General features: G+C 45.5%; 1 protein-coding gene across 1 annotated transcript in view; it reads right to left on the bottom strand.

The window, feature by feature from the left end:
• The window catches only part of SLC5A1 (solute carrier family 5 member 1), a 54,584-nt gene extending 30,353 nt beyond the window's left edge, over positions 1 to 24,231 (bottom strand). Inside the window, exons 1-3 of the mRNA XM_028527985.2 lie at positions 23,903 to 24,231; positions 14,993 to 15,063; positions 102 to 206 (exon numbers count right to left, since the gene is read on the bottom strand). Coding sequence (XP_028383786.2) covers positions 102 to 206; positions 14,993 to 15,063; positions 23,903 to 24,005 — 279 coding nt within the window. The 5' untranslated portion in view covers positions 24,006 to 24,231. The remainder of the gene's footprint in view (positions 1 to 101; positions 207 to 14,992; positions 15,064 to 23,902) is intronic.
• Between the last annotated feature and the right edge of the window lie 298 nt (positions 24,232 to 24,529).

Here is a 24,529-nt window from a genome sequence, read left to right as displayed (position 1 = left end):
GCCAGAAGAGGTTCCCTAACATCTACAGCACCTCCCTCTGAGCACAGATTGAACTGGCTGACTGCTAACGCTCCTTCCACGGTGTCTCTGATGTTACTCACATTCCACTCAAAGCCGCCAGTGGCGATGCCTGCAGCTGCTCCCGTCCCGGCCAGCCCCACAAAGTGGCCACTTCCAATGTTGCTGGCGAAAAGAGAAGCTCCAATCTGGAAACACAAAGATAAAGTAGGGTGAGGACCCTATGCTCCTTCAGGACACGCAGGGGTGACCAAAGAGGGAAGAGACATGTCAGCCAAGAGAAGGACAAGAACGAGCAGAAGGCCGGAAACTTGACTGTGCTGGAGTCTGTCAGGACTGCTGGTTCTGAAGGTGGCTGTGGGGGCTTGGGTAATAATAGTGAAGAGGAAGAGGAAGAGGAAAGAATTAAGGAAGAGCCAGTGGGCTGTATTCCCGAATCAGATCATCTGTGAGTCCTTTGTGAGCCCAATGACCCAAAGTGTTGGAGACACGGGAAGCCCCACAGCCTACCAGGCCTCTCCTAGGAGTCCCCCAAGAAGCTGTGGACTCAGGACCAGGGCCTATGCCAGTCGTCTCTGTGTCCTCCAGCACTCCTGGCTTGGGACTTTGAGGAATATAAGGTCCTCAGTAAATGGGGACAGTTTGATAAAGGAACCACTGGAAAGGAAGCCTCTTGGCCTCAGTCCCGTCGCCTGTCACAGAAGGGAGGCAGCGGAGCCAGTGATGTCCAAGTGACTCCTAGCTGTTAAATTCTGTGATTCCATGTGCTCCCAAGTAATAAGGGATGATATTAATAATAATAATAATAATTCTCTAATTGATACAGTATTTTTATTTTTACACAAAGATCCCATAGACCCAGAGACAAATGCACAAAACATTGCATTTTTCAATATGTCTCAATACACAGGTCAGAAGACAGATTGGAAGAACTTATACTAAATACCCAAAAGTAAAAACCTGGAAGGGAAGATACCAGGTGAAACAAGGTGAAGAGCTTGACTGACCAGTCAGGATACTGTGCCATCAACTCAACTGCATCTGAGGCTCAAGAGAACTCCAGGCAGTTCTAGAGCCCTTTCATACCCAGGAGCAGAAGAGATGGCAGCGTTTGATAAATACCAAACTAGTATAATTATCCCAATTCTTGCTAAGTGAATGGTGGGGGAGGCTTGTAGTTATTTGTTTATCCCTAAGAAGTTCCAAGGCTGGAACAAAACACATATTTCCCCAAACACAAGTCACTCCAAACAAAGCTGTCCTAACTGCACCAGACCCTACACCCAATATAAGACAGTTGGGTGCTTGGTGCCAAGTCAGAGAAGGAGATCCCTGAAGGCCAGGCTGAAAAGAGGTCTCTAGAATGAGGAGGAAGTAGTGGTATAAATGCATTCCTTCCTTCATTCACTCTTCACATTTATTCAATGTGTCAAGCACCATCCCAGACACTTGGGATTCTGCTATAAATAGCACAGGCCAAAAAAAAAAAAAATCCCAACACTCCAGAAGTCTATATTCTAACAGAGGAAACATAAATAAATAAACCCCCCCCCCCCCCAAAAAAGATGAGAGAGTGGTAAGTATTGGGAAAAAGAGAAAGAAGGTGTGACAGAGAGACTACTTTAGCTTGGAGAGTCGGGGAAAGTTCCCTCCATGGAGCTTAACCTCTAAGCTGAGATCAGAATGATTAAAAAAGTCAACTATACTGAGAGCAGAGGGAAGGCATTCCAGCAAAGCAAAGACCCCCTGAGTGGGAAGGTCCTCATGGTTGAGAAGCAAGAGGAAGGTGAAAGTCCAAGGTCAGAGTGTCTGGAGTGTGGTGAGCATGGACAACGGTGGGGGGCCGGGGGGGTGGGGGTGAGGTGAGGCTGGAAGCTGGGTGGGGACACATCGCAGAGGTCCTAGCAAGCCAGGAGAGGAAGTGTAGATTTTATTGCAAGTGTGATGGGAAGGCACTGGAGGGTTTCAGGCAGAGCACGGACAGAATCTAATTTGCTTTTAAAGATTGCTCTCAAGCGTGTGGAAAGTGTAGTGTTGGGGACAAGGGACAAACGAGAAACCACGTGTGAGGCTGGTGCTGCATCTGGATAAATGAGAAGAGTGACTTGATCTTGGGTGGTAGCACAGAGACAAAGACAATCGTAGAGATGAGGGTCTGTTATAGAAATAGTTGATGGATCAAATGTGGGAAATGAGAGAGAGAGAGTAATCAAGGGTAACTTCTACATTTGGTACTTGAGTAACTGGGTGAACACTATTCGTTAAGGAAGGGAAACTGCATACTGTGATTATTGCCACTTAATAGTTTTAATCTTTGCCCTGGATGGTGTAGCTAAGTGGATTGACCATGGGCCATGAACCAAAGGGTCACCAGTTCGATTCCCAGTCAGGGCATATGCCTGAGTTGCAGGGCAGGTCCCCAGTGTGGGCCATGTAAGAGGCAAGCACACATTGATGTTTCTCTCCCTCTCTTTCTCCCTCCCTTCCTCCTCTCTCTGTAAATAAATAAGTAGATAAATAAATAAATAAATTTTTATATATAAAGAATTTAAATCTTTGGTCATCTGTACTTTAAAGTATGTTGTATAATGTAGACATGCTTGCCTTTGTTAAAAGAATTGGACCCAGTAAATTTTGCCAAAGAGGTAAATTACCATTGCCTCTGACTATTAGTGGAATCTCGTGGTGTGAAAAGTTCTATTGGCCCAGGCTGCATCTTGTCTTCCTTATAACATAAACATTAAAATGCTCTGTGTGCTTCAAGAAGAAAGAGCAGGAGGAGGAGAGAAGGAAGAAAAAGAAGGAGATAGAGGAGAAGGAGAAACTGGGAGGAAAGCAGGCTGCTTAGAGATCTACTTTTTTCTCCTCAAAGCTTGATGGAGATAACAGTCCATTTTTCATCAAAATCCCTTATCCATGTGGCCTGCCTGTCCTGACCCATTATCTTTTCACTTATCATCTCTCACTTAATAAATTATTAAGCCTAATATACTATTAAGGGCATAATTACCAGCAATGATTAACTGCATTAGATTAACCTTAAGTTCAAGAAGTCCTCTCCAACATCCCCCCAAAGGGAGTTTTGGACTCTAAAGTATTGTAGGCTTTTCTGAGGTACCTCCTCACATTCCACCTGATGAACTGGAGGCCAGGAGAGCTTTGGGGGTACCACATGAATGGGGTCCAGGTTCCGTTCGTTTCTATCAGGAGCACTGCTGTCCTTCCAGTTGCTCACCTTGGCCTCATCCTGAACTTCCTCCCTTTGCCCCATAACCTGCACTCAATCATTTACCAAAACCTGCCTGCCTTCAAAATGACATGGGAATCTAACACTCTTTATATTGCCCTTGCTAGCTGTCATTATTTCTCAACAGAACCATGGCATTAGGCATCTAGATGATGCCACCCACATGGCCACCCACCCACCCCCCACCCACATGGCCAGTTATGTCCCCAAAGCACAACTCCAGTCACATCACTTCCCTGTTCAGAGATCCTCCCAGACCCAAATGGACTTGCCAAGCAACCTCTTTGGCAGCTCCAAGTTTAAAGACATAGTCCCTAGGAATTCAGCAAGGTTTCAGTTAAAGTCCCCTCCAGTGATATGGTAGCATGAGCTTCTAAATTAGAGTTGGTAGGCTTTCTTGACCTCACTATCTGGGTGATCATAACATCTTCAAGCTTCAGTCTGCTCTCATGACAGCCTTGTACAGGAGTCAAATGAGACCATGAATCAGTAATGATGACACTCAGCTGGCCCTCAATCAGTGCCCTTCCTCTCCCCTAAGAGGACACTCAGTTCACCCTCAAGGACAATTTACAAGAACTACAGTGAACACTATTTTGGTCTGAGTTATGTTCCCCCCAAATTTGAATGTTGAAACCCTAATCCTCCATGTGACTGTATTTGGAGATAGGGTCTTTATTGGAGTAATTAAGGTTAAATTGGATCATAAGGGTGGATCCCTAATCTGGTAGGACTGGTCCATGTGTACACAGAGAAGAGGCCATGTGAGTGCCAAGGGAGAAGGCAGCCATCTATCAGCCAGGAAGACAGGTCTCGCCAGAAACCTGCCCTGAGAGCACCTTGATTTTGGATTTATAGCCTCCAGAACTATGAAACAAAATACCTTTCTGTTGTTTAAGCCACCCAGTCTATGATATTTTGTTACAGCAGCCCATGCAAGCTAATATAGACACGTTTGCTTTACCACCTGCTCTCCCACGCCAGGTTTTCACACTGCCCTTCCTCTCACTTGAACTCATTAATAACGCTTTCATCACTCTGATTTCCCAAACCCTCACCCAGGTTTATGCCCATTTGGGAATGATGTCCTAACCAGGGAGCCACCCAGTGACGTGTTCTTCTCTGTAATTTTCTCCCACATTCCTCCTGAGCTCAGAATGGTAGACTTCATCTAAAGTTTCCCCAGCTTGATCTTGCTCCTGACACTTCTTTCCAAGCCTTCCTCATCCCCTAAGGGGGCTCAAGACACCATGACAAGTATCAAGATGGCTTTGCTTTCTCTGTGCAAGAGGAGCTGGATCTAACCAAACCCAAGAGATGTAAGAGCATTGTAACTGGAAAATAACATAATGTCACAAGACATAAGGCAAAAAGACTAAGAATAAAGCATGCAGGGAAGTTATCTGTTTATCTGGGGGTGGGAGGATGTAGAAAAAGACTTGAAACTGTCATTGAGCCCTGGCTGGTGTAGCTCAGTGGATTGAGCACCAGCCTGCAAAGAGGAAATAGAAAGTAGACATCTTAGCCCAGACATCTGATGTTAGAATTATCTTGGAAATGATTAAGGTCAACCTTCCCATTTTCAAAGGGAAACAAAACAAGAGCCCAGAGGGAAAAAGTGATTCAAGTTTACATACTAATTTTGTTTTTACTTCCATACACTCAGGAAGGTAAGATAGCACATGCACACTCAGGACCACTATCCCAGGAGTCGAGAATTGCCTAAGTCGGCGAACAGCAGACGTGTGTGTCTTCCTAGCTGCACAGCCAGAGGCTACCAATGGATTTGACAAAAGCACCCTGTATCACACTTGAAAGCGTAATTAATGGTGTCGACCCCCTTTTCTTCCCCTCCTTCTAAGTACATAAGGAGGCTTGTGACCTGGTTCTAACCTTGGTTCTGCCACAGCAAATCAGGTAACTGTGAGCCAATCATGTTACTGCCTTGACCCTCAGTTTCCTCCATTATAAACATATATAAGCTATAATGACATGACAATATGAAAACCTTTCAAGAAATTTTTGCCCCACATGGGCATGTGATGCTGAAGAAATGTTGATGATGATGCTTTTACACAGCCCACGCTTGTACAGAGTGCCCTGAATTTCCCTGAAGAGTCAGAATGTTCATTTTTTCTTGGGGAGAGCAAGATCCTCACAGTTCAAATGACAAATGCACTCAGCTAATTTCAGAAAACTGTTTTCTTGCTTCTCAGGCCATATAATACCCAGAATGTCCAGAGCTCTAGAGATGGCTTCTGCTTCCAGCTCTGTCTCCCCTTTTAAGAAAGGGACAGAGGGTGACTAACTATTACAGAGCCTCCTTGAAGCCAAGTCTGAGGCCGGACACTTCCTTCACCTCCTCTTATTTCACTCTCACACAGCCTGTGAGGTGGGTACTATTCTCACCTGAATTTTACAGGTGAGAAAACTGAGGACCAGAGAAGTGACGTGATTTCCACAAGGCCTTGCAGCCCAACGTGACCGACATCCAAGGGTCCGAAGGTGAGGCCACAGGCACCGTGCTGACTTTCATCCTTCCCCAGGCATCCTCCTCTGAACTCCCATGAAGGGGCACGGTCCAGTCAGGGCCCCAGCTCTCTCCCTGTAAACTCTGGAATAGCATGTGCATGTCTGCATCACGCTCATATTTCAGATTCCTCCCTTCTCCTCTGGGGAGCTGGTCTTTAACCTGAATTAACATTTCTGAGTCCCTTCCTAAGGTATCTTCCTATGGGAGAAGTTTGACCCTTGCCATCTCTCAGGGAATCACACTTCCTGGATTGGGACAAAGGAGAAGGTGGGGCTTGTATATTCAGACAATTTTATTTCCAGGACTCTGGTAAATATTTAGACACAGGCCTCGCTCCAGACTCATCATAATCTCTGTTTACTCTATATCAGCTCACGTTCCCCCCAGACAATGGGCGCCTTTCACTCATTATCTTCACCAACACCTCTCCTTGGTCCAAGAACCAAAAAGGCAGGAAACCAGGACACCACTGGCAAAGCTGGTATTTTCCCACAGGTTATTTACATAAAAGGCAGATAAGGGTTTCTGTTGGCATTTATGGGCCAAGGAGGCTGGAGACCATCCTTCTTGCCAATTCAGATGAGCTTGTCTTTGCAGTCATCAACAACCTGGGGCACCTGATCGATAGGCACCCTCTCCCCCCGACCTTGTCCCCCTTCCAGTTCCTCAAGTATCCCAAACTCCTTCCCACCTCAGGCCTCTGACCCTCTGTTCCTTCCAGTTAGATTGCTCTTCCCACAATCTTCACGTGACTGCCTCCTCCTGGTCCCTAGACTGAAGTCTTGGTCTAAATGCTCAGCCCTCAGTAAGGCCTTCCCTGACCGTCTTCCATAGGTCAAAAAGAACACTTCCCTCTCATCCATGACTCAAATACATTTCCTGCTTCACATTTACCATTATCTGTAAATTTTGATATATTTTATAAGAACATCTGTCACTCACACACACACACACACACACACACACATCAGCACCTCACAGATTGTGGCACATAGTAGGTAATCAACATGTACATGTAGATTGAAGTGCTAACTATCTACTGTTCTAATAGATTTACACATATTAACTATTTATTCTTCAGAACACTCTTACAAGGTGGGTGCCATGATCTCTATTTTTTCACCTGAGAAAACTAAGCCACAGAGAGGCTAAGTCATACAGCTAGGATTGGGTGACTCTGAAAGTTCAAACCAAGGCAGCCTGGCTCCAGAGTCCATGCTCTTCACTCCAACTCTAAATCACCTCCCTAATACAAAGTTTACCCCAGAAGATACATAGAGCTTCAGCCAACTCAAAAGGCCCTCGCCAATGGTAGACAGTGAAAGCCCAGATGTATTTCCAACACAAACAATCCAAAGATGTCATCTTAGCCAGTAGTTTCAGCACTCTCCTGACTTCAACCAACTAGAAATATTTCTTACACATTCATGCACTTCATAATGGTGTTCTGTCAATGATGGACTGCATAGACCTTGATGGTCCTGTAAGATTATAGCAGTAATGGAGCTGAAAAATTCCTATTGCCTAGTAACGTTGTAGCTGTCTTAATGTCATAGCTCGATGCATTACTCGCATGTTTGTGGTGATACTGGTGTAAACAAACCCAGTGCACTGCAGTTGTATAAAAGTATAGTACATACAATTATGTACAGTATGTAATACTTGACAAAATAATAAATAGCTGTTACTGTGTATGTATTTACTACACTATACTTTTTATCATTCTTTTAGAGTGTACTTTTTCTACTTATGAAAAACAACTTTGCTGTAAAATAGTATGCCATGATATGCCAGCAGCAGCATCACACATCTTCTGTTCACCTTCTCTCTTGATTGCATCACTTTCTCTTGTGCTTGATTTAATCTTGTGTTGTTTTGTTAATTTGGTGTAGCCTAAGTGTACAGCGTTTATAAAGTTACGGCAGTATGCAGCAATGTCCTAGGCCTTCACATTCACTCACCGCTCACTCACTGACTGACCCAGAGCAACTTCCAGCCCTACAAGCTCCATTCACGGTAAGTGTCTTATACAGGTGTACCATTTTTTATCTTTTACACTCTATTTTTATATGCCTCTTCTATGTTTAGATACACAAATCCAAACTGTTGTGTTACAATTGCCTGCTGTATTCCTACAGTGGCATACTGCACTGGCTCATAGCTTAGGAGCAATTAGACCACAGCATACAATTTAGGTGTGTGGTAAGCTATACCATCTAGGTTTGTGTAAGTGCACTGTATGATGTTCGCACGACAAAATCGCCTAATGACGCATTTCTTGGAACATATTCACCTCGTCAAGTGAGTGTGGCTGTAATTTACTTTTTACTCTCTCTGTGGAAGTGCTGGTTGATGTGTTGGAGGATAATGGGAGGGCAGCCAGAAGGAAAGGAGAAGGCAGGAGCTTAGGTACTAACTAGGTGACAGGAGCTTGGCTCCACACCAGCCAGCTGTTGCCTAGGAACACAAAGAGACATGGGGTGGTGATGGCTGTGTACTAATTAGAGAGGCTCTGAGGAGGAGACTAAGCCATAAGGAATGGAAGGGAAATGGCTCCATCATAGAAAGAAGGAAGGAGGGACAAAAGGGTGGAGCAGGGGAGGGAGGGAGAGAGAGAAAGGATGAGAGGGAGAGGAGGAGGGGAGAAGAGCAGATGGGAGAAAGAGGAGGAGAAAGAAGGGGAAAAGAAGAAAGATGAGGAGGTGGTACAATAGAAGAAGAGGAAAAGGAGGAGCCTAGAGGGAACAGGTCATTTGAGAGCAAGGCAGCAACTGGCCGATTAACCAAAAGAGAGACATATCTATGGGAAATGACAAGCTTTGCAAAAGCTTGATTCAAACTGAAAAAAAAAAAGTCAAATGTTTTAGATAATGAAGAAGTATGGCCATGCCAGACTACCAAGGGGTTCAGTGGAGGCTGAAATTGGGCACTCTGATTCAGACCAGGCTTGCATTTCCAGTTTTACTACCATAGGGGAAAAAACTGAAGGAAAAACTTTCTCTGTACATAGGAGCAGAGATGGGGAGAACTGCTAGGGGCTGGCTTTCACTCGGACCCAGTACCCTCCTAACCTCCCGAGTTCTTACCACTGCCTATGTGCTGTGTGGCCACTGAACCCGAAAATGGAATGTAGGCTGTTACAGGTGACATCAACAATGGGTCCAGCATAAGGGTTGGGCTGGTCCATCGGCTTCCTCCCATTTATTGAATTCAGAACATATTTGTCTTGTACCTACTCAATGCAAGGCCCTGGATAGGCATTGGAGAGATTTTTAAAAGGAGAGAGATTAAGAAAACACAGACTTGGCCTGGGTTAAAGGGAAGGGACACATAGCTAATGCACGTGGAAGCAATCAGAGCCGGAAGAGAGCAATTAGACCTGGACTTGCCTTCACTCTACTCAGGCTCATGAATGCCAAGTATGTGTTGGTCTTCTGTCTTATGTCTTCCTGAGCCTGTTCCCTTGCTGAGTTCTCTGCCTCTTCTGTGTCCATTCACCTTATTCCCGTTCTTCCCCCTCCTTCACTGCGTTCCCACCCAGGTCTTAGGCCTGCGAGGCTCTCCAGAACACCCCGTGGCCACTCTGGTAGCATCCTACATGGCTGAACTTTAACCAGATCGTTAGGTTTTAGAGACTTGAAGATACGATCAGATACATTTTACTAAAGAGAGTTAAAGAAATGTGAGAAGCTGTCCTCTTCCCTTGGAGAAAATTCCATCAGGGTCTCTGGTCAGCCCTAAAATGAAGGAATGTCTTGGTTTTCAGATAACACTTTTAGGCCATACCTATTGATCTCATAGATTTCCATCTCGAAGGATAAGGAGAAAGAGACCTGAATAACAAGAAAAACAAGGACAGTCTAGCTCTGGCATTATCTTGTGTGAACTTGGGCAACCCACAGGGTTACTCATCATTCTGCTGGATCACTGAGGATTCAATCAGATAGGTGATATGACAGTCCTTTAAAAAATTCCAGTTGAAAAAGATCAACAAGAGCTAAACCAGAGAGTTTACCATATGGCCAGGCACTGTCCTGAGACACACGTGTCCTTACAACTTCAAGTAGTATACTATTATCCCTGTCACAGAGATAACAAATGTAAAGCACAGAGCTACTTAGTAACTCATCCAGGGTAACACAGCTAGTAAGGGGCAGAAAGCTGGATTCAACCCAAGAAGCCTGACTTCAGAGCTCAGGACTAAGCAATGGATCAACAAATGATGGTGTATGGGCCAAATCTGGCCCTCCACATGTTTTTGTAATAAAGTTTATTGGAACATAGCCACACCTATCCTTTATGTATTATCATGACTGCTTCATGCTAGCCACAGAGTTGAGTAGTTGTGATAGAATCACATAGCCTCCAAAAATGTTTACAATCTGGCCCTTTCAGAGAAGTTTTCAACCCTTGCCCTCTAATCACTTGATACTCTCCTCTATGATGATTCTCTGATAAGAAAGGAAGGACTGAAACTGTGGTGACTGGGAGACACACACACATTCCATTTTCAAGACGTTCACTAGTGAGGAATTGGCCGGTATGCCCACACCCATTTCCCTCATGTTTGTCCCTTCCTCTGTGGTATGGAATCAGAATTTTATTCCTGGGAGAGTCTTTGAGATCCTCAGTCAACTGTCTCCCATTACAGAAGAGACTCTCTGAGACCCAGAGTGGACCGATGTCACAAAGCTGGGACAAGCCATATCCTTTGGTTCCTGGGAGGTCCCTACTGCCTTTGGAGAGTTGACTTATGTGTTGAAGGGGTTGTGGAAGGGTTGGCTCAGCCCCCTCGTACCCACCACTCCTATGGAGCTGCCTCTGGTATACATGATCCAGCTCTTCTCCAAAACCAGGTCATCCTCTGCTGGCCTGTGTACCAAGGGCCTGCTCCCTGAGCAGTTTCTGGTACTACTGGCCAAGGAGTGGGAAATTTTCCCCTTTCAAGCTCACATTCTGCTTTCACGTCTCTCACATCCCCCAAATAATCATTACAAAACAGCAACACTAGCAGCTGTTTGTTAAAGGTGCCAAACCATGGTGCACTGAAAAAGGGGATCCTGGGCCACAAAACTAGCCCCCCCCATTACAAAGGTATAGCTTCACAGTTTCATGTTACTCAGTTGACTTGGCTGGCCTAAGCTTGACTCAGACTGAGTCACCATGGGCCTATCTGGCTGGCTCCCTGTACAAGCGACTCCTCTTGTAACCCAGCTCTGATTCCTTGCTCTCCTCTCCAGTTGTCCCTCACTTCTATCCCCAGGCCTAGCACCAGCTGTTTCTCTCGCTGGCCGTATTAACTTTTTAAGGAACAGGTTACAATCGCTCCTTTTCAAAGTCCACAGCTCCCAGGAATTGTCCCCAGCTGGCCTCTCCTCTGTCCAATCTCTTTTCAGACTTTACAAACTCTGATTCCCTCCTGCTTTTTTCATAGGTGACTTACCCAAGCTCTCCAGGTCTAGGGTGTATCAACCAAGGTCAACTCAAGTTCTCCCTTCCTAAAATCCCCTTCAACTCTCTTTCCAAAGCTCCTCTGGTTGCTGACTCCTCCTAAAGCACAAAGTAGGGGGCAAAGGCAGATGAAAGGGGCAAAGGGTCCCCTGGAGGGTTTTTGCCTCAGTCAAGAGGCTGAGAGATGTCAGCTCCGGAGGCCCTGTGGCCCTGTGAGGTTCTCCTTGGGCCATCGCATTTGAGAACTAGTATCAGTTATAAACCTCCAGGCCAACAGACAGACCTGAACTGACTTTGTGTTTTGATGTCAAGGGAAACTTATAAGTACAGGTTTAACACAGTTTACACTATTTTTCAATTATGGAGAGGAAGCACTTACATTTGCACTTTCTTGCACACCACGTTTTCCTTTCAACTATGTAGCACAATAACATTTTTCAACCATTTTAAATTTTAGAATAGAAATCGCCATGCTTATTTTTCTTCTAAACTAGCAGTTTTTTAACTTTGTAAGTTAGCAGAACCTTGTTCTCAAACAAAATTTTAGTGATTTCCTTTTTATAAAATAAATAAATGTTGAGTTACTGGGAAAGAGGGAAAGGGCAACCCCTGAGGCTTTTCTGCAGCACCTGAAGGTTGTAGTGAACATATTTTTTTAAACCTGTACTTGAGGATATAACCATCCTTCACTGAATCTAAAACACTGGCTATTATAAGACATGCCATGTAGTATGAAGAAAGAAAAAAACACCTTGCTACTTCAATATGCATGCCACTATTGATCATAACACACAACCAATTTCAAAGATGTTAAAATATAGTCAGTGCATAGCTGGAATTGATTATTTACAGTGGTTTAAATAAATATATACATAAATCATGTTCATTTAGTAACACAGTCAACCTGAAAGTTAAATTTAAGTGAAGCGGCAACAATAACTTCATGTAAATGCTAACTTCCATTTACTGTGCACTACTAAGGGCTGTGCACCAGGCAAATGCCAGCTGGAGGGGTCTCCTGGGCACTCCTGGCCTTTCTTCCACATCACGATGTTTCCATTCATTGAGCACTTGCCAAGCACAGTGCTGAGTGCTATACATGCATTGCCTCATTTCATCCTGATACGAACCTTTCAAAGCAGGTATTATTCTGCTATTTTATAGAGGTAGAAATTGAAGCTCAGGGAAGTTCAGCAATCTGCTCAAAGTCACACAATGAGTAAATGTATCAGGTCAGATATTCTGATGTCAAAGCCCATGCTCATTCTACTTTCTAGAGTGTTCTAGAAAATTCTGAGTCGTGGGAGACTTAGAGGTCACTGTTCCCCATTTAAGAATCTCCTTTCCCAGCATCCCTGACAGATGGTGCTGTTTCAGTAAGTCTGACCAGATAGAAGAGTCTACCTTTCACTGAGTCTAATTCAGTGATTATCAAACCTACCCAATCATCAAAAATATCTAGGAAGCTTTTAAAAACACAGATTCCTAGGACCCTCTTCTAAGGTGTTCGTTGGTTTTTTTGTTTTGTTTTCTTTTGTTTTGTTTTGTTTTTGAAGTAGGTCTGGAATGCAGCCCAGGGATCTGTATCTTTAGAAAGCACACCCAGGTGATCCTGATACCTGGGCAGGTTTAGAAACCATTGCTACAATCCTATGATGCCTTAGATGCAAATTAAGAGAGTTGAATTACAAGGAAGCAGTGGCTTCTGCACAAAAGAATGATGTGATGTTTCTCTGTTGGTTAGAATAATTCAATTCTAGACATGAGTAAGGAAAACCACTCACCAAAAACCCCACTTGAACCACTGAACCCTGCCTGCTTTGGGTGGGGCTAATTCCTCTTACCAAACAACTCTTAGCTCAGACCCACACCTAGGAACTATCAGGAAGAGAGGCATCATTGCTCGTTGAGGTGTGAGGTGTTCCCAGGCCTAGACCAAATGCAGGCTACATAAGGGTGGTTCTGCCCCATGCTTCCCCCCTCATTGGCTTCCCCAAGACCCAGAGACTGGAAGCTAAGATCTTATCCCTATTCAATCAGCACTAGAATTTTTACATGAAGAGATATGAGTTTTCTGTCATCATGGGGCAGGAGGTTGAAAGGGGGGAAAAGCGGAGAACTTAGGCTGGATGAGCACTTAGCAGGCTTCCTGTAGGGGACACTGAAGCATTAGATAAGGTGGGGATGCGCTGTTTTCAAAACAACTAGAGTAAACTTCAAGGTCCTATTTAGTTATCTAATCTCAAGTCCACTAAGATTTCAAGTCAGGCTTGGCTCTGAAACCTGGAGAGTGGCACCATCCAATAGAACTTTCTACAATGATGGAAATGTTCTAGATCTACACTGTCCAATATGCAGCTATTGAGCACTTGAAATATGGCTAATGTGGTTTGGGGGGGGGGTAGTTTAGTGTTATCTAATTTTAATTTCAGTCTAAGTAGCCAATGTGATTAATGACTACCATATTGGACCACACAGTCCTAGAGGGACTATCCCAGCCTTGTCTTGCACTTTGTGATCTGAGCTGCCTATTCAACACCAGCTTTTAGGAAAACACCAAAGTCCAAAGCATGAGAACACGAAAGCTCTGACAAAGAACAGACAGGAGGCATTGGAATACGTGTCCCTCTCCCCACACACAGTGTCAGGGTGCAACCACCATGAGGGACCCACCAAGGAAATCAGCCTCTGCCCAGTATTCTTGGCCACCTTAAGGATAAAGCAAAAATGACTTCAGGTAATCCAAGCAACTGTGAAGAACCCAGTGATTAAAATTCATCCCAAAACAACAAACCAAAGCCCAAATGTAGCATATTGCCCTTGTAACTTTTCTCTGTGCGTGCATGACAATGACTTGACTTGCTTTACTTTCTCATTTTTCTTCCTCCAATCAGCCTCTTCTTATTGTATTTATGCTTCATTACCCACTTTTTCACCAGCCAGGCTCACTTGTATCCTAAGCCCAAGGAATTACACGATTAAGCCAATTTGGTCAACCAGTCAATTGGGTAAAGAACTCTGGATGGAAATGGTCATTGGGCTGAACTGATAAATGAACCAGAGCCCTGTGCTGTAGGATGGAAGGGATCTTCCAGTTTCTCTTTGGTCCATGCACATGGACCTTTGATTGGGATGGTTCTGCCCTCATATAAGTGTCAGGGAAAGTGGCTCTTAAATTGGCAAAATCCAAAATCCACTAAGAGATGGAGAAAACAGTAATTGGGAACAGTAGGGCCCCTCTTCTATCCTTTCACCAGTATGTCCCAAGGGCCTCCTGCGCATCAGGCACTGCATTAGGCTCCCACAGTAGGACAGATAATGTCTTTCTTCCATGGGACTTAAAGAAAAGGTAGCAAACAGCTGTTTATTGAGTTTCCACCTCATAAGAGGTATCCACACTCATAACACTCCTGCAAGGTAAATCTTACCACCCTCATTTTATAGATATGGAAGTGGAAGCTCCAATTTGTCCCAACTTTCCTTGGTCTGTGTGCTCTTTTTGCTTTTCTTCCGTGGCCGCATGTGCATTCTCTTCCTCTACCTCTTGAAGTATTCCAAACTTTTTTTAAGGCTATTCCCTTATCAGAAGACAGTAAGGGTGCCCAGGAGCCCTGGTGAGCCAGAGACCAATTACCAGGATCTAAGGCAAGAAGGAGGAATCACCGCCGCCCCAACCCAAGAAGAAGGTGGCTTCCTACAGGGAATATCATAGTTAAGCAAACAGTACTTCAGAAAAAACTTACCGGCCACCACACCATACTCCGTCCTGCCAGGAAGAAGCCTCCAACGGTCCCACGATTAGTGGAAAACATAGAGGAGGAAAGTGTCAAAAGTTTAATAGAAAACTAGAACAGAGTGACCTTGCCAGCCAGAAGGATACATCTCCCCATACACTTGCACTTCCTTCTCCCCGCTTCACATGCCACCCTGGAGCGCCAGCGTGCTCAGATGGAGCAGGCAGGGACCGACACATGGCCGACTAGGAGACTGAGGCTCACAAAGTTTAAACGCTAACTCTGCAGTGGGCTTATGGTGTGGCTTCGAACAAATCACTCCACCTGGATCTCTCTGCAAGGGGAAATGGAAATGTTTATGGCTTTTTTACAAGCACACTCAAAGTGCCTGGTAAAACATTATAGTTTTTAAAAGCACCACTCGGTATGTGTAGTATATCTCAATAATGCTGAAGAAAAGGAAGGGTGGGAGGGAGGAAAGAAGGAAGGAAGGAACTAAAGGAATGCACAGCAATCATACTAAATATTACATGAAAGACTAAACATTCAAACTTAATTCAAAACTATCCTTTTGGGGATGTCGGTAGGAGCTTGCTAGAAACACTACTTTTCAATGTATTATGAATACCACAAAATAATTACTATCACAAATACAGAGGAAGGAGGAGATTCCCTCTCATTGGGGTGTCAGGAAAGGATTCACAGAGAGGGCAGCATTTCATCAAGTTTTGAAGAAAGAGGGACATTTGCTAGTCAGAGAAAAGAAGGAAAGGACATTTCAGACTTCAGGAGCAGTGCAATGATGACCCAGAGGTAGATCTGCACCACTGTGACGAGGGGGAAGGTGAATAATGTCATCTGATGGACCTGGTTAAGGTGTATGGATGGGGAGAGTGGGCCAAAGTGAGGACAGACCACAGGCCCTCAAATGCAGGCTAAAAAGTATAGGCTTCATTCCGTAGACAGTAGAGAGCCACTGAAGGTTGATGAGAGGAGAATGACACACATTTTCAATACATGACCACCAAGCCCCTCTCACAGCTCCTTGGAATGTTGCCTCTGAACCTGCAGTACTTCCTGGTCCGGCTCAGGCCCAGGCCCAGCCCTCTGGCAGTAAAGGAGGACACTGTCTCTGCCCTGGCCTCCTTTCCCTTTGCTTTTTCTGTGTTAATGGCCTTCTCTTAGCTGAAGCTTGCTAATCTCCCTAAAAATGCCAATGGATGAAAACAGCCCTGTCAGAGGCATTTATATTTTCATAGGTGACTTCTGAGACTGAAGAGTATCACTGATCCAAAGGCATTAACTTCTGATGGTGACATTTCAAGCACTTAGGAACCCACCATTCATTAGCAAACATGTCTGCTACAGATAGCACCTTTCTGTGTCCTCAGTCTGCAAAGATGTACTAGACTCAGTCCTTCAGGGAGCAGGACCATTCATGCATCCATACAATCAATGTAGATCTGGTGCACACCCCTCTGTGCTAGGCAGTGCCAGGGAGAGCACAGCTCAGATATTTCTGGACTCCTGGGAGGGTCCTCCCTTCCATAGACATACACTTGGGTCTCTGTTGTGGTTTTTCTGAGAAGAGCAAAAAACTAGTAGAACCAAGGAGCAGACAAGGTAGCTAAGGCTGAAACAGAAATAAGTCCCAAGAACTCAGGCTCCAGCAGCTGGCCAGGGAAAGACCATTCTAAAGATCATTCTGAAGTTGAAGAATGTTGATACTTTTCTGAAAAAAGAATTAAAAAAAGAATGTTGATACCCCCCAGGCAGGGTTGGAGGGACAGGAAGAGTGGATTTGGAATCTGCGCATAACATTTCCAAACTGGTCTTCGACACAAAGAGACTAGAGGATGAGTATGAGGCCAGAGGCTTGAGTGTGGAGTTGGAAGAATTCAGGAGCCATGCTGGGGATGGTTAAAAGGTGAGGAGAGGTATACTATATCCAGCCTTTTCCTCTCTAGAACATTCACCCACTCCTTCACAAAAGTGCAGGCCCTGCATAACCACCCTTCAAGGACTCTCCAAACACAACCTTCACCATGAAGCCTCACCCGACACGCCCCCACAGAACCTTCTCCTCCCCTCCTGAACAAACATAAGCTCTCTCTCCTGTGAACATCTAGCCAACTCCATTTATACCTCATACACGCCCTTATCATCTTTTTTACCTTTATTATATTATGAATTTTCTTTCCAGCTTTATTGAGGCATCTTAACAAATAAGAATTGTATATATTTAAGGTGTACAATGTGATGTCCTGATATACATATTCATTACCAGAAGCCAGGGAGTGAGGGAAATGGAGAGGTGTTGGCCAAAGCTACAAACTTTCAGTTATAAGATGACTAACTTCTGGAGATCTGATGTCCAGCATGGTGACTGTAGTTCATAATACTGCATGGTACAGTTAAACTGGCCAAAAGAGTACATCTTAAGCGTTCTCAACACACCAAAATATATAGATAGGTAGGTAGGTAGATAGATAGATTTACCAGACTGACCATGTGGGGTAATGGATGTGTTACTTAGTTTGATTGTGGTGATCATTTTACAAATATTTAACCCCCCATAATGCTTAATATAATGCCACGTGCATGGTGCACTTCAGTAAAAACTTAAATGAACGGGATTCACAATTTTCTCAGGCTCCATTCTTTCCCCTTCACCCACCCTTAACTTTATGGAAATGAGCAACACCCCACCCTCCACCCCCACCCCATTCTAGGCAGGCATTCTGCAAACAGTCTGTCAGCAGCATTCAGTAGGTGCTTCCTGGGGCATGCATGGCAGCTCAGGTACACTGACTCCTGTATCCCCGATGCTCACTCCCTACAAATAGAAACACACTTTCTCCATGAGCACCGGATGCTCAAAGGAAAACTCTAACATTCCAGACCTCACTCTGTAACCTATGGCATTAAATCTGCCCATGGACCCTGCAACTAGAAGAGAATTATTTCACTGCTGCAAGGAGCAGGAGCCAAAGAAGTGCAATTATTGACCCACATAATTTTTTTCTCAATGGAATAAAAATATCATCGAGCAAAAGGAACTGGGGATGTTGGGCCTAGAGAAGGGAAGACTCAGGTGTGGCCTATAGCCTTCTGACACTTGAAGTGGGACAGACTCACTCAGTGTGGCCAACATAAGGCACAGCCAGACACAGTGAGAGAAACTCTAAGACATCAGATCTGAGCTCAGAACAAAAAAGAATTTCCTGTCAGAGATGTCCAGAAGTGGAAACGGCCACTGGGAAGAGTTTTTGCTGCAAGTATTCTAGTGAAGTGTTGGCAACTTGTCAAGATGATTTTGTCAAAAGGCTTAAAGAAGAGACTCAAGCATAGGATGAAGATAAACTGTAGGCTCTCGCTTTGTAAAAATATGTAAGGGAAGAATTCAGCACCCCCAGGACACAGCCACAGCAATGCAAGTGGTGGTAAGAACCCTGGAGAGGATATCCCAGAAATGAAATAGTGTCTTAGGAAGGAGGAAACATGAGATAATGCAAAGAGCATTGCCTGTGGAATCTTAAGACCTGAGTTCTAGTCCCAGCTCTGATGCTGATTCATCTGAGTGACTTCTGGTCACCCTCTCAGACCCTCATCTGAAAATGGAAATGTTGGACTCCCCAGTGGCCACTGCTACTCAGGTATCCAAGGATGCTATTAGTGCAAATGATCACATAAGGACTTCTGGCCAAGACAGAGGCATAGATAGACATGCTTCACCTCCTTGAACAACCATAAGAAGGATCACAACTAACCTGAAAACAAAAAACAACTAAAACTGCCAGAAAATTGAACAATATGGAAGTCCAACAACCAAGGATTTAAAGAAGAAATATTCATCCTGACAGGTAGGAGGAGCAGAGACAGGGACCAGGGGCAGAGAGCACATGGTATGGTGGCAGCGAGGTGGCCAGCAGAACAGACAGCCCCACATTCATGTGTGGCAGATAAAAACTGGGGGACACCTGGAGAGCAAGCAATCCCAGCCCCAGGTCAGACTGCACAGCCCAGGGTTCCAGCGTAGGGAAATAAAGCCTCATAACTTCTGGCTGTTAAAAACCAGTGTGTGGTGGGGAGGCAGAAGAAACTGCCAGTCTCTCAGGAGAGTCCATTTAAAGGACCTGCTCAGTCCTAGAATGTCCACAAACCCACCACTCTGGGATTCAGCACCAGGGCAGTAGCTAGAAGGGCACCATTCACACGGGAAGTGGGAGAAGTGACTAGAAACGGGGCAAGAGCCAAGCAAGCAGCATTTTTCCCGCTCTGACCCTTCCCCCACATACAGTGCCACAAAGCAGTGAAGGAAGAGGGTTGCCCCACCCTGGTGAATACTTAAGGCACCACCCCTTACATGTAACAGGTGGGCCAAGACAGGGAGTCAAAGCCGCCCTGCCTAACACACAGAAACAAACACAGGGAAGTTGCCAAATCAAGAAGACAAAGAAATATGGCCCAAATGAAAGAACAGATCAAAACTCCAGAAAAAGCCCTGTCTGGTGTAGTTCAGTGGATTGAACGCGGGCTGCGAACCAAAGTGTCGCAGGTTCGATTCCCAGTCAGGGTACATGCCTGGGTTGCAGGCCATGACCCCAGCAACTGCACATTGATGTTTCTCTCTCTCTCTTTCTCCCTCCCTTCCATCTCTAAAAAATAAATAAATAAAATCTTTAAAAAAAAAAAAGAAGAAGAAAGAAAGAACAGATCAAAACTCCAGAAAAAGTCCTGGCTGGTGTGGCTCAGTGAATTGAGTACCAGACTGTGAACCCAAGGGTCACCAGGTGGGTTCCTAGTCAGGGCGCATGCCTGGGTTACAGGCCCGGTCCCCAGTAGGGGGTGTATGAGAAGCAACCACACATTGATGTTTCTCTCCCTCTTTTTCTCCCTCCTTTCTCTCTGTCTAAAAATAAATAAATAAATCTTTAAAAGAGAAAAAAGAATGATTCCAGAAAAAGAACTAAGTGAAACAGAGGTAGCCAACTTATCAGATGCAGACTTCAAAACACTGGTGATCAGGATGCTCTGAGAACTCAGTGAGTATGGCAAACACATAAGGGAAGAGATAAAGGCTACACTAAGTGGAATAAAGAAAAATCCACAGATAACCAATAGTGAAGGGAAGGAAGCCAGAGTTCAAATCAACGAGTTGGAACATAAGGAAGAAATAAACAGTCAACCAGTACAGAATGAAGAAACAAGAATTCAAAAACATGAGGAGAGAATGAGAAGACTCTAGGGCATCTCCAGACATGCCAATATCCAAATCATAGGGGTGCCAGAAGGAGAAGAGGAAGAGCAAGAAACTGAACACTTATTTGAAAAAATAATAAAAACAAATTTCCTTAATTTGGCAAAGGAAATAGACATACAACTCCAGGAAGCACAGACAGTCCCAAACAAGCCGGGCCCAAAGAGGGCCACACCAAAATATGTCATAATTAAAATGCCAAAGGTAAAAGATAAAGAGAGAATCTTAAAAGCAGCAAGAGAAGAGAGTTACCTACAAAGGAGTTCTCATAAGACTGTCAGGTGACTTCTCAAAAGAAACTTTGCAGACAGGAAGGGACTGGCAAGAACTTTATTCAAAGTTATGAAAAGCAAGGACCTACAACCTACATTACTCTATCCAGCAAAGCTATCATTTAGAATGGAAGGGCAGACAAAGTGCTTCCCAGACAAGATAAAGCTAAAGGAGTTTATCATCACCAAGCCCTTATTATATGAAATATTAAAGGGACTTATTTAAGAAAAAGAAGAGGATCAAAACTGTGAACAGTAAAATGACAACAAACTCACAACTATCAACAACTGAATTTTAAAAAACCAAAACAAAAACAAATTAAGGAAACAATTACAACAGGAACAGAATCATAGAAATGAAGATCACATGGAGAGTTATCAGCAAGGAGGGGGAAGGGGAAGAATGGCAGGGGAAACTACAGGGACTAAGAAGCATACATGGTAGGTATAAAATAGATGGGGGGGATGTTAAGAACAGTATAGGAAATGGAAAGCAAAAGAACTTATATGCATGACCATGGACATGAACTAAGTTGGGGAGCATTGCTGGAGGGAAGACAGGTACCTGGCAGAGAGGGTCAAAGGGGGATCAATTGGGAAAACCATAATAGCATAATCAATGAAATATATTTTTAAGAAATAATAAATAAATAAATAGCTAGGCCCTCAAAAAAAATGGTCACGTAAGTCAGGGCAGTAAATGTTTTCTGTGAATAAAAGAGACAGATAGTAATATGTTTTGTGGGATACATGAGATCCACCGTGTATTCTTCTTGTTTTGCTTTGTTTTTTACAACCTCTTAAAAGTGTCAAAACCATTCTTAACTGTGGGCCACACAAAACAGACTGTGAGCCAGATTTGGCCAGTGGGTCATAGTTAACAAACCTTGGCATAAAGGGCTTAAGGATAGTTTAATGAAATGTTCCAAAAAGAATAAAGTAGGAGAATCAGCCTAAAAGCATACAAAATCCCCCAAGAAACAAGCTGAGAGGTAATGAAAGAAAAAAATGGAAATACACAGTTAACCCTTGAGCAACATGGGGGTTAGGAGCACCAACCCCCATGAACTTGAAAACCCACATATAACTTTTGACTCTCAAACACTTACCCACAGTCATCCCTCGATGTCCATAAAAGATTGGTCAGAGAAGCCCTGTGGACACTGAACCCACAGACGCTCAAGTCCCTCACACAGAATGGCACAGAACAATGCATATAGTCAGCCAGCCCTCCAGGTCTGCAGGTTCCTAACCAAGGACTGAAAATTGTTTGCTATCCCTGGTCACTTGATTCCACTATGAAACCCCAGGTACAGAGGGCCAACCTAGTATTTACTGGAAAAAATCTGCATACAAGTGGGCCCACAGAGTTCAAACCCATGTTGTTCAAGGGTCAACTGTGCACCGAAGAACAAGTTCAAGCCCCAGTATGATTGGATGAGGTAGTATTGGAAAAGGATAAACAGAACGAAACACTGTTAGAAGAGACGGGGATGGGGACAGAGGGACATTGCTGTGTCTTTTCGGAGCTGAAGAAGCACCAGCGGAGCTGGTCGCTCTGTCTCTGCAGCCCAGAGGACCATGCAGGAGTCAGGATGCCTGACCCTGAACAAGCCTTCTTGACACTCCAGGAGAAAGAAAGAGGAGTGTAAACTGGAAGAAATTCAACACATTAAATGATCAGGGTCCAGAGGGGGGAGATTAAACGTGGCCAGATACTAGCAGACTCATTAAAGAGCACTTAACAGGACTAGGGATGCTGATTCACAAATATCTGAAAAGAATAAACACCATAATCCTCAGGACTGGTAGGGCTAAATAAAATGAGATTGCTTAAGGGAATGGAGATTATCGGTGATTGTCTGGGAAACAGGCAATACAACACAGTGAGCAAATGATGGATTCACCTGTTGGCTCCAGCTCTTACCAAGCTGTGGAGGGGCAGAAGGAGGGAGGCAGGCCAGGCAGCAAAGTACCTGGTACCCTGGAAAAGAGACCAGAGCTCCAGGAATAATGCCATGTGTTGCAGACTCAGAAAATCACAACCACGTGGGGCTTTGATTTGTTCTTTGTCTAAATGGGGACTAACATTCTTGCCCTCTCTGTCTCAACAGCTTTTTGTCAAGGTGTCCTGGCAGCTGACCACTTTTGTCCAAGTTTACTTAAAAGACAAAAAAATAATTCAGGCTAGGATCACACCAGCGAGGGCAAAATAGCCATAGTATTTTTAAAGGTTTCTAGCATTCCTAATGAGCTTTCAAGACTCAGCTCTGCGGAACCTCACAAAAACCTGGAGGAGTCAATAAGGGTAAGTAACATTGTGCCCATTGTATATGTGCGGGAAACTGAGGCCTGGGGTTAGTGTCTGAAACCACGTCAAAGCTGTTTACTACACTGAGAACCAAGCTTCTGATTGGACACGTCTGGGAAGCCGAAGGTTTCGAGGAAGAGCCAGTTCACACCAAGCCCTTGTGACAGCTGGGGAGGGGCTTTCAGTCACATCTGGTTTCTGCAACTACTAAAAAACAAAACAACTTCGTTTTATCCCTAAAAAAATCTCCGTGGCAAGGAAGGGTTAATGTCCACCCTCCTCCTGGTCTGCCACCCCTTCCCGGGCAGCTGGAAATTTGCGCATTTAAGACAACCTCTTCTGGTTGATGGGTGTGCCAGTCTGTCACAAGTGAAATTTCCATGTCTCGGGCTTCTAGAACAATTGCTCTCAGGTTCAGTATGTCCCCAGAGTCCCAAAGGGGAGCCACGGGCATTTCCCTCTTCCGGTGCCAGGCCACCTCCAGACTTCCTCCCCCTCCTCCTCAGCTCAGCTTTCCTCTCACTGGCTCCAGCCCCTGGGATCCCACAGCACAAGGCCTGCAGGCCAGCCTTTCCCAGGAGGGGACGCGGAAAGCGGTCTTTCTGTTGGCTGCCCTCCAGCACCTGCGACTGGCAGAGGCCTGTGCCCTTCCCCACCCACACTGTTTCTTTTCCACCCGGAACCTGGATGGACGGAGAGGCTCCAGGAGGAACCGAACCTCCTCCCAAGCCTGGGAACCCTCCCTGCAGCTGCGGGCCGGCCGTCGCCTGCCCCTCACACCCTGTCCCCATCTCGCGCCCTCCTCCTCTGCTCACAGGTCCCCAGTGTGCATCTTCCGTGCTGGCCAGCGCCCAGCTCACTTCTGCTCATCCTTACTTGCCTCCTCACTTCACACCGCGCCCCCTGACTTCCTCCCTTAAACTCTTCCAAGTCATTTCCACTTGGCTCCACACACCTTTAAGGCCATCCTCCCGCCCCTCCTTGCAGTTCACCCAGGCCTTCGCTCCTCCGTGCGCCCCTCTCGTCCCTCCCGGTGGCCCTCGCTCCGTCAGCGAGTGTCCCAGGGCCCCTACGTACCCACAGCCCGACAGCCATCACCACCACGAAATACACGACGATGACAGAGATGTCGGCTGCATTCCGGATGCGCTCGTGGGGCGCAAGGGTGCTATTTTCCATGGCGGCGGGGTTGACGTGTGCCTACCGCCGAGGCCACTCGCTCCTTACAAGGCCTTTGGGTTAATGATCAGCCTCCGAGGAGGGCACCCACGAAGTCGCGGTAGCCAGGTGGCGGTGCGAGACCCCTGCGCGGCGTCCTCGGGGAGCACCTGTGGAGCAGCTCAAGACGCCAGGCACGGACGGACGAGCAGCGCGCGTTCCAATGCCGGCGGGGCGGCTGCGGGCCGGCAGATAAGGCCCTTTGCCAGCGGGGAGGGGCCGGCCAGGGGGTGGTGCCCGCCTGTCAAAAAGGCCCGCTGTGCTCCTGCAGCGGGCATCCGACGGATCTCCGGAACTGCCGCCCCGCCACTCCCGAGCAGAGAGCGGGAGTGGCTCCATTGAAGAACCCGGCTACCTGGGGCCAAACGCCCAGCGGCTTCACGACACCTGTCACCTGCCCTTGGAGCAGTCCCAGGCCCTCTGTGGACTTTGCTTCTTCACAGATAAAATGGGTGCAGGACTGACCGGTTCCAGGAAGCAGCCAA

The sequence above is a fragment of the Phyllostomus discolor genome, chromosome 13, assembly GCF_004126475.2.
Source record: "Phyllostomus discolor isolate MPI-MPIP mPhyDis1 chromosome 13, mPhyDis1.pri.v3, whole genome shotgun sequence".
In the NCBI taxonomy this organism is placed as follows: domain Eukaryota; kingdom Metazoa; phylum Chordata; class Mammalia; order Chiroptera; family Phyllostomidae; genus Phyllostomus; species Phyllostomus discolor.
The sequence above is the reverse complement of the archived record's forward strand: the minus strand, read 5'-3'. Positions and strand labels throughout refer to the sequence as shown.